Genomic DNA, 9,396 nt, shown 5'->3' on the forward strand with positions numbered 1-9,396 from the left:
CGAAGTGGTAGATGCCGGCATTGCGCAGCTCCACCTCCTATGGACGTAATATGAGGGAAGACAGGGGTGAGGGTGGACGAGACATTGCGAGGCGCTGAGGCGGGAGGTGCCATGCCATGGGATTGTAGGTCGTGGTCGAGGTCACATGACAGAGAGAACCCCGCGCACTCACCTTGGCTTCGTGGCTGTTGAAGATGTGGAGCGCCGCCTGCAGTGCCCCCTCCTCACCATCAGGGAACAGGCTCGCAGCCTGGGCCAGCAAGTCCTGCAGGTAGTTCTCCCACTGCTGCACCTCCGCCTGGATGTCCATCGCTTGCATGAGCTCAACCTGGTACTGGTGCTGGCAGGCGTTCAGCTCCGCCACACGCGCCACCAGCTTCTGCTCGCGCTCGGCGCAGGAGCCCTTCAGCAGATAGGCGGTCGTGTCGGCGATGCCAGCGGCAAACCCAGACATCCAGGCCTCGTCAGCATCGGAGTCCACCTCGGAGGGTGTCGTGAGGATGGTGGGAGCATAGGAGGGCGCGCTGTAGCTGTCAGTAGACTCCAGGGAGTGGGGTGAAGTTGAGGAGGTGGTCTCGGCGTTGGCAAAGCCGTATAGGTCCTCAGGCAGGTTGACCTCAAAGGGGGTGGCAGCCCTGGGGCTCGGAGGAACCAGAGAGGGTGTTGGCTCCTCCATCTGCGGTGTGCAGGTGGCGAGGAGTGGACATGGGGTTGCATGTTGTTCTGGGGAAGCAACATACGAGGGCAGCCAGACTTGCGTGGGCATTGGCAGACGTAGGGTTGCGCGCACAGCAGGCCCTCTTACCAGGGCAAGGTAGCCTGCAGGGCACCCGGGGGTGAAGAGGGCCTCGTCGCAAGACACAGAGTTGCGGCGCTGGTGACGCAGTGGGGGTGTGATGGCCACATCGCCAGTGTGAATGGGGGTGAAGGGGGCAGGGATGGAGGTGGCGGGGGCCGGAGAGGCAGGGATGGAGGTGGCGGGGGCCGGAGAGGCAGGGGTGGAGGTGGCGGGGGCTGGAGAGGCAGGGATGGAGGTGGCGGGGGCCGGAGAGGCAGGGGTGGAGGCGGCAAGATATGGGTACGGGGTTGCTGGGGATGCGAGGGTGGGAGTGGCTGGGGCCGAGGACTCGGAGGACGACAGGCTCTTGGGAGTTTCCGCCAGACTGTTCTCGCCCTTGGAGCAGGAAGCAGGTGTCTGCGTGAAGTGCAGCGATGGAGGATCAGGGACGACCCATGGGCGGTGTCGCGGAGAGCCGGGTGGCTCGCTAACAACGAGGGCAACGGACAGCACCCACCCTGCATCTCACCGAGGCATTGGAGGACGCGTTGGAGCTAGAATTCGCCGTCTTCGCCCCGAAGTGCAGGGAGACCATGGAGAAGGCGCTCATAACGGCCTTCACGAAGACGGTCAGCGGCTTGGAAGTGCGATGCTGGTGGCCGTTGGCCCGGGCACCAATTCTCTGTACGGGGCACGATGGGGGCATGGGAGGCTTGTGATACATGTATCTAATCTCTTTAAATCACATTGAAGAGACATGGGGAGGTATGTGTAGCCATAAAGGGCGTTGTGTGGACTGTTGATGCTCTCACCTTGGCCATCTTGAAGCTCGAGGGGCTGGGGAACCTTGGAAGATGTCTTAGTGAGGGACGGTTTGGATACTTGAGTAATAAACAGCCGAGATTTAGTGGTGTTGCTGTCTGGGATCCCGTGTTTATGCTGACAGACCCCCGTTTTTCAAAGCAGTCTTCCCCGCCCTCGTCAGCAGCACGTGCAGTAAACGAGTCAGACCCACACACCCTGCAGTCCGACACAAAAGTAGCTCCGCAATGTCCTGAGATAGTGCGTAGTTCAACCCCCATCAGTATGCAGCAGTAGGCATTGCAGATGGGTCAGGCTCGGCTCAACCTCTGGAGCCTGCTGGTGACAGCACAGATCTGCAACAGGCCCTCTTGACGGCCACTGCACGCCAAGCGGAGGGGCAGACTGTGTCATCGGGGACCCTTTACGTCTTATGCCACAACCTGATGAACACGGGAGGATGCGCTGTCAAATAGAGGAGCACAGACCTGGACAGGCACTGGTACTGGCTCCTCTTCACCGCAAGCCCTCACTGTGACAATTGTTTGGTAAGGTCTGTATGGATGGTAGGGAGCTTCACAATCCAGGCACAGCGGACTGTGCACAGCCTTAGTGCTTCCCCTGCACAGAACTCAAAGGCGCGGGTGCAGTACGCCTTTGGAATGGTCTGCCGACCATTTCCACGCTCAAGATGTTGCCCTCTTGCGAGGTCTGAAGGGTGTTGGGGCAAGGTGGGGGCGGGCACAAGGCTGACTTGCAGACTCGAGAGGACTTAAAGAAGCGGCATAAGAAGGTATACTACTGGTGCGCTCCTCACTGCCACATGGCGAGGGGGTGCGGCATGGGAACAGGAGGCGCCACAGATTTATGGTGCCTAAGAGCTGCCCAAAGGTGCCACGAAGAAAACCATCATGTGGCAAAGGCCATAGTCCGAGGGTGCTATGAACGAGGACAGAGTCAGCAGAGTCAGGGCTGCATGCCTATGCGCATGCGTGGCACCTTGAGGTCCAGCTGCACAGATAACTCCCATGAGCAGTAACGTTATAGCGCGCAAGTGCGCAACATCAATCACCAGAACGCTGCCAGTGGTACGGCCACCTCATGCTTGAGCCCTGATGACTGACGCTGTATAACAGGAAGCTCAATTGTGGACTGACGGAACCTTCACACCCAGCAAGGCAGTTCCGTGCGGGTAGCAAAGCTGAGGCCAACTACTCCGGGCTCATGGCTATCAGTGTGCCATCTGCGGTATGGCAGGTCTGCTTCCAGGCTGCTTTGCAGATATGGGTAGTCACACGCTTCCTTACTGCGACAGAGAAACAAAATGGAATCGTAGAGGGAGCCTGCACTGGCTGCACTGACGTAAAGTCCGGGCGGAAATTAGCTTCTGGACATGTATGACCACATGGAGCAAGGTGGTAAATGACGGAAGACCAGGGCAATCGTAGAGGTCCCTGGGACGCGCGCACGGACCCTGCAATCTGCAAAATGGATGCGTGGTGGTCGATGGGTTGCGATGTGGGGCACATCTCCGTGCTCAAGTGGTAGTCAACTCGAAGGTTGCGACAGCAACCAGGATTTTTACCCAAGGACTGCGGGGCGTTTCATCGGCGTGGAGGTGATCCGCCCATGCTCCGTAGATGAGATGGGAGGGCCAGTGAGGTAGAGGGAGGGGTCCACGATGTGCTGAAGATTGGGGTCTTCTGGAGTTTTGAGCACCTCTCACGGACAGATTTCGCGCCCTGACTGCGACCGCCGAGCATGAGGTTGCATGGCAGCGAGAGCTGTCGGTTACGACTACAAATGCCCTAAGCGTGATGATAAAAGGGGAAGGAGATGCGGGGCGGCGATGATAGCAGTGTGTGCATGAGCATCGAAAACGGGCCAACACCTGCAAAGACGCCCTGGGGAGGGGCCGCGAAGAATTTCTCCGGGACATACGACAATGCAATTTGCCTCTGCTCCACGGTAAATTCACTTGTTGTAGGCTATCTCGTGCAGCCTTTACACGTCTTCAAGGTCTCCCATAGAAGCTTTGTCCTGCATGAGCCCACCGTCGCACCCCGGCCTGGGAGACAGCACAAGGCAAAGATTGGGGTCTTCTGGAATTTTGAGCACCTCTCACGGACAGATTTCGCGCCCTGACTGCGACCGCCGAGCATGAGGTTGCATGGCAGCGAGAGCTGTCGGTTACGACTACAAATGCCCTAAGCGTGATGATAAAAGGGGAAGGAGATGCGGGGCGGCGATGATAGCAGTGTGTGCATGGGCATCGAAAACGGGCCAACACCTGCAAAGACGCCCTGGGGAGGGGCCGCGAAGAATTTCTCCGGGACATACGACAATGCAATTTGCCTCTGCTCCACGGTAAATTCACTTGTTGTAGGCTATCTCGTGCAGCCTTTACACGTCTTCAAGGTCTCCCATAGAAGCTTTGTCCTGCATGAGCCCACCGTCGCACCCCGGCCTGGGAGACAGCACAGGGCCATCGCTCCACCTGTCTCTGGGCGTGCATGCTCCCAGCCTGGATAAGAGTCGGTGTCAGGATCGTGGATGAAGCGTGCCTGGTCCCACCGATCGTATTTCCCCTTTCCTGCCAGCTGGAGTGACTGGCCCTCTGAACCTTGGGCACATCGCATGGAAACAGGATGGTAAATTTCAACAGCATGACGCAAGAGCTCCACCTTCCTCTGAACAGGGCAAGGTGAGTGGCGCAACGCAATGGAAACAGGAGCAAAGATGTCGACAGTGCAGGGCGATGGTGTTCATGCAATCCAAAGGATGATGAGCAGAGTGAGGTGCGGGGTGGGCTGCTGGGAATGGGGGGAGGGGCATCCGCCGCCAAGTGCGGGCAATACAACACTGGCTCGAGCGGGGGTCTATGTGGTGGTCTGGTGCATGCCGCTCAAGCAGGCACGCATGTATTTGAGGGAGGCAGAGAGGGCGATTGTGAGGCAGGCAACCAATGGTCCACTCCTCCTGCCCTGGAAGATTACCGGGGATCCAAGGGCCAGCGCCGCCCCATGATGCTGCAGACCTCCTTTCCACCGGGTCACAGCTCCGTTGGCCTCTCCTCTCTACGTCCATGGTCGACAGAGCCATTCGCCAGGGGCGCCTGGCCGCCATGGCCCATGCGCACTTTGCCCGCCGGCGCACTGCCTAGCCTATCCGAGGCCGTCTCGCCAGCTCCCTTCTTGTTCAGTTCAGCAGCCTGCGGCAGCGGCGCGCTCAGGCCTCGGACGGACGGCGCCGGGTGGGTGATAGTGCCATGATCGTGCTGGCAAGGTACGTCCTGCGGCGGTGCCCCTCCGCGGGTCCCGAGGCTCGCCGCCGCGTCCTCAAGAGCACTCAAATTCACCACCGCGTCCTCAAGAGCGCTCATCTCCGCCGCCGCGTCCTCAAGAGCCCTCCATTTCGCCGCCGCGTCCTCAAGAGCACTCAAATTCACCACCGCGTCCTCAAGAGCGCTCATCTCCGCCGCCGCGTCCTCAAGAGCGCTCGACTTCGCCGCCGCGTCCTCAAGAGCGCTCGACTCTGCCTCCGACTCGCTGGACGAAGCGTACGACTTCAGTTCGTCGGAGGAGCTGGTCGCCTCCGAGTCGGTCGAGTCCTCCGACCCCTCCGACTCGTCGCTGGACGTCCCTATCGCCCGCGCAGCGCCCCGGGCTGGGTGTGCAGCCATGTGCGCCACCACCCCGGCGACCGCGGCGGCGAGCGCCGCCTGGTGGTCCGCCCGGCGACTCTCCCGCAGCGCCGCCTCCAGCGCAGCCTGGGCCGCGCCCACCGCCCCCTGCGCCTCGACCAGCGGCGGGGGGGGGGCGGCGGGGTCGCACCACCCCAGGCGGCACGCCTCCGCGACCGCCTCCGCGTACCCCTCGCAGGCCTGCAGCCGGGCCCGCGCGGCGTCCAACACCGCGCGGCAGAGGGCCGCATGCGGGCACCGCCCCGCGCCGGCGTCGACCTGGGCCGGGTCCAGCAGGGCCGGGAGCTGCAGGGTCACGCCGTGGTGCAGGTGTGCGGCCAGGTCCAGGTCGACCAGCAGGTCCACGGCCGCGCCGGGGCAGGCGACTACGAACCCGGCCGTGACGCGGTGGCGTGCGTCCAGCGCCACGCGCTCCACCTCGCCGGGCGTCGCGGGGGTGCCGCCCGCCGGCGCGCGCAGGGCCAGCGCCGCGCGCGCGGCGCGCTCCGCCGCCTCGCGCGCGGCCGGGGCCTCCGCCTCGCGCAGGAGACGCGCCGCCTCCACCCGCGCTGCGCGCTCCTCCCGCTCCCGCTCGGCGCGCTCCAGCCGGCGCTGCGCCAGCCAGGCCGCCGTGGCGCGGTCCCGGGCCCGCAGCGGCTCCAGCAGCGCGGCCTCGATGCGGAGCAGCCTCTCGCGGTCGTGCGCGGGGTCGGCCAGGACCTGCAGGTGGACCTCCAGCGCCTCCGACAGCTCGGCAGCAGTGCAGCGCTGCTCGGGCGCGAAGGCCAGGGCCCTGATCACGCGCAGCAGGACGCCCGCGGGCAGGCCGTCGATCAGGTGGAGGAGGGGCCTGGCGGGGTGCTCCTTGTGGCCCCGGGCTGCATATGTGTGCGGTGGTGAGGGGGGGGAAGTGAAGGGATGTGCAGAGTATCGGTGAGGAGGAATGGGAGGGTGTTGGGGAAGGACAAGGATGGGCGGCAGGAGTCGCAAGGCGGGGTGCGGTCGCATGGGGTCACGCGGCAAGAGGCGGGGCCGCAAGGGGGGGCGACGCGAGGGCACGGCAAGTAAGCACTCGCAGTACGGTTGGGGGTGGTGGACAGGTGGTGACCCGGCAAGGGTTGCCGAACCCGGGCCAGCCAGACGCAGCAGGCACAGCCCTTTGCAGGGAAGGGCGAGTGAGAGCAGGCTCCCACGCCTGGTCGTCACAGGGTGCACCTCTCCACACCCTCCCCACCCCCGCCCCAAAGCCAACCACAGCCCTCTAGGCCCTCCTTGCCCCTGCCCCTGCCCCCATGCATGGCCCACACACCTCGCTGGTACTCCTTGCCCTCCCAGCCGTTGCCCAGGGCCCCGGGCTGCAGCAGCTCCAGCATGGAGCAGGCCATTGCCCAGACGTCCCCTGACATCTGCGGTCTCTTGAAGCCCTCGTTGGGGCAGAAGGCGTATGTCACCCTGCAGTGGCCAGTGAAGGAGGTGGTCACACACGGCCAGCGTACAGGGAGGGCTTCTGAGGAGGGAGTTTCTGGCACATTCACGACATCACATCCCCCCCCCCAAGACCGTGGAGGCCCCCACCAACTCACGCGACGCCTTCCCACATATCGTGGGGGTGAGGGGGTCTGCCGTCCGCCGTCGGCCGGAAGGCTGTGGGGTGGCGGCGGAGGCAGGCCATCAGCGCTCGTGCAGAGGATTGACGGTGCATCCAGACAGGCCCAGGCGGCAGGGCAGGAAGCATGCGGGCTGGGGTTGCACGGAGTGGGCGGAGGGGCTACAGGCCACAGGCCCCGGCTGGCCATGTGCAGGGGACGACCTCCCCACTCCCCACTCACCCCCCGAAAAGTCCACCAGCTTTGCCGTGGGCTCGCCATTCGCGTCCACGCAGACCAGGATGTTGCAGGGCTTGATGTCGCAGTGGACGATCTGCGGCGGGGTGCGCAGGATCGTGAGGCAGCAGGTCGAAGGGGGGGGGCGGGCAGGCACGCAGTGAGGCGGCTCCACCGGCGGCGGGCATGACTCAGGCCCCGTCCCACTCTCACATCCACTCACCCCCAGCTCGTGCAGGTTGGCCAGGGCGAGCGCCATGCTGCACAGCAACTTCACCTGGCTGACCTCGTCCATGCCCGGGTTTTGGCTGGGGCGGGGGGGGGAAGAGGGGGGTTGAACGGTTGAGGCAGGGTGCAGGGGGCGCAGGGCAGGCTGGGCGCGGCGCGGCGGCGTGGGCACGGCTCCGTGACTGGCCACCGCACTCCGGAGGCTCGGGCACGCGCGCCCTCCTGACCCCACTCCAACAACCAATGACGGACGCTGCCTGCCCTCCCACCAACACCCACTCACCGCATGTACTCGTACAGGTGCCCGCCGTTGCAGTGCTCCATGAGGACGCCCTCGGGGCAACCCACGTCGTCCGTCACGATGCCCATAAGCGCGACGTTTGTCGGCCCGCGGACCATGCGCAGGCTGCGCACCTCCTGCAGCACCGCCTTCATGCGCTGGCCTGGGGTGAGTCTGTGGTCGAACAGCTTCAGGGCGGCCTCGGCGGGGAGGCCTGCCTCCCATGGGGCACCCGCCAGGCAAACCCTGGAGACCCTGCCGTAGGTGCCTGCCCCCAGGAAGCCTGTCTCCACAACCTTCACGGGCGGCGGCGGGGTGGGGTACGGATCAGTCGGCCGGGTGAACCACGCAGGCCCAGGCCATCAGGCGGCCAAGCAGCCTCGGCAGGACATTGGTGCATGGACTATCAACACAGTACCAGGTCCCCAGCCAGGCAGCGCCACCCCGCCTCCACTGAGGCACCCCCCTCTCACATGGCTCCTGTGGATCAGAGGCACCTTGGTCTTGATACAGGCCCAATACTTCCCAGTAGATGTGATGGCCATCTCCTCGGCTGCAATCGGAGGGGGAGCATGGCATCGCCGGGGGGGGGGGCGCATGGGAGGGACAGGGTAGACTGTGGCCCAAGAGGACCATCCCCCAGCTGTGCCAGAGGGTGGTTAGCAGTGCCCAGGCAGTATGTCCCCGCCCACCCCACCTCTGACCCAGAAGCCAGCCACCCAGTCACTCACCGTCGGTCAGGCTGGCCTCGTTCGCGGGCACGGCCGGCTCTGGGGCGGCCGGGGGCTCTGGGGCAGGGACAGGGCCTCCAAAGCCGGGTGGGGGAGCGACCACCTTCTTCTCAGGAGTCGTGTCCTCCTCCTCCTCCTCGTGGAGAGGTCTGTGACACAGGGGGTTGGGGTTGGTGGGGGGGCCAGGGTGAGAGCGCGTGGATCAAGGGCGGGAGACGAGAAGCAGCCTCATGAAGGGGCATGGCCGAAGCTCAGAGTTGAACAGCAAGCAACCCCACAGCGCACCCTCCCAGGTGGCACTGAAAGGCATTCCTCCCTCACACCCGCGCAGGCTCCCGCTCACAGGGTGACATTCGCGAGGCTGCCATTTGAAGCGGGAGGGGTGGCTCCCTGGCAGATGGCCTGAATAGCCTCGTTGGTGGCCGCAAGGATCAGCTCCTCAGATGCAGCAGGGTCACCAGCAGCGTCAACAGCCTCCACAGCGGCCGCAGGGATCAGCTCTTTGGAGGTAGCGGGATTGCTAGCTGCAGTGATAGCCTTGGCAACAACCTTGGCGATCGGACCCTGAGGAGGGATGTTGTTGACAGCATTGATGACAGCCTCGGTAATGACCGCAGGGATCAGCTCCTGGGAGGAGGAGTCGCCAGCCACAACGGCAAGCCCGGCCGTCTCGGAGGTCGGCATCTGACTAATAGCCTTCATTTTGCGCAGGATGGCGTCAGGAGCCTTGGAGGCCAGTCCGGCCTCCTGGGTGGAGGCGTCGGGGGTGGTTGGCACCAGCTTGTCCGAGGCGACAACCGTGGAAGCCACATCCCCGGCTTCAGAAACGGGCATCTGCGGCAGGAGTTGACCAAAAGCTTTGTGAGATCGAGTCTAGGGGACGGAAGAGGCCTGGAGACTGTGCGGTAATGAGGCGCACAATTCGTATCTTCAACCTACCTCAGCGACAGGTGTGCTCTTCGAGCCCATCTTCGGCATACGCGGCTCCTTGCTGAGCTTCATCCGCGCCTTCACGACCTGTAAATGAGTGTCGGTGTGCATAGATTGAGAAGCTGCAAGCATTTTGGAGTGGT

General features: G+C 63.9%; 5 protein-coding genes across 5 annotated transcripts; 1 reads left to right on the plus strand and 4 right to left on the minus strand.

The window, feature by feature from the left end:
• Nucleotides 1-37: 37 nt before the first annotated feature.
• On the minus strand, nucleotides 38-766 carry F751_5388 (hypothetical protein; the record flags this gene model as incomplete). The annotated part of the gene is made up of 1 exon (XM_011402207.1): nucleotides 38-766. The coding sequence occupies one exon, from the start codon at nucleotides 764-766 to the stop codon at nucleotides 38-40; it is 729 nt and encodes a 242-aa protein (XP_011400509.1).
• A 2,801-nt stretch (nucleotides 767-3,567) lies between these two features.
• F751_5389 (hypothetical protein) lies at nucleotides 3,568-3,741 on the minus strand (the record flags this gene model as incomplete). The annotated part of the gene is made up of 1 exon (XM_011402208.1): nucleotides 3,568-3,741. One exon carries the CDS (start codon nucleotides 3,739-3,741, stop codon nucleotides 3,568-3,570), a length of 174 nt encoding a protein of 57 aa, XP_011400510.1.
• Nucleotides 3,742-4,782: 1,041 nt separating this feature from the next.
• F751_5390 (hypothetical protein) lies at nucleotides 4,783-7,379 on the minus strand (the record flags this gene model as incomplete). Its single annotated transcript, XM_011402209.1, has 6 exons — nucleotides 4,783-4,813; nucleotides 5,413-5,567; nucleotides 5,982-6,139; nucleotides 6,571-6,713; nucleotides 7,087-7,181; nucleotides 7,308-7,379. The coding sequence occupies 6 exons, from the start codon at nucleotides 7,377-7,379 to the stop codon at nucleotides 4,783-4,785; spliced, it is 654 nt and encodes a 217-aa protein (XP_011400511.1).
• On the plus strand, nucleotides 6,180-6,329 carry F751_5391 (hypothetical protein; the record flags this gene model as incomplete). Its single annotated transcript, XM_011402210.1, has 1 exon — nucleotides 6,180-6,329. The coding sequence occupies one exon, from the start codon at nucleotides 6,180-6,182 to the stop codon at nucleotides 6,327-6,329; it is 150 nt and encodes a 49-aa protein (XP_011400512.1).
• Nucleotides 7,380-7,591: 212 nt separating the features above from the next.
• On the minus strand, nucleotides 7,592-9,157 carry F751_5392 (hypothetical protein; the record flags this gene model as incomplete). Its single annotated transcript, XM_011402211.1, has 4 exons — nucleotides 7,592-7,888; nucleotides 8,066-8,145; nucleotides 8,324-8,472; nucleotides 8,667-9,157. 4 exons carry the CDS (start codon nucleotides 9,155-9,157, stop codon nucleotides 7,592-7,594), a joined length of 1,017 nt encoding a protein of 338 aa, XP_011400513.1.
• Between the last annotated feature and the right edge of the window lie 239 nt (nucleotides 9,158-9,396).

The sequence above is a fragment of the Auxenochlorella protothecoides genome, assembly GCF_000733215.1.
Source record: "Auxenochlorella protothecoides strain 0710 unplaced genomic scaffold scaffold62, whole genome shotgun sequence".
Classification (NCBI taxonomy): domain Eukaryota; kingdom Viridiplantae; phylum Chlorophyta; class Trebouxiophyceae; order Chlorellales; family Chlorellaceae; genus Auxenochlorella; species Auxenochlorella protothecoides.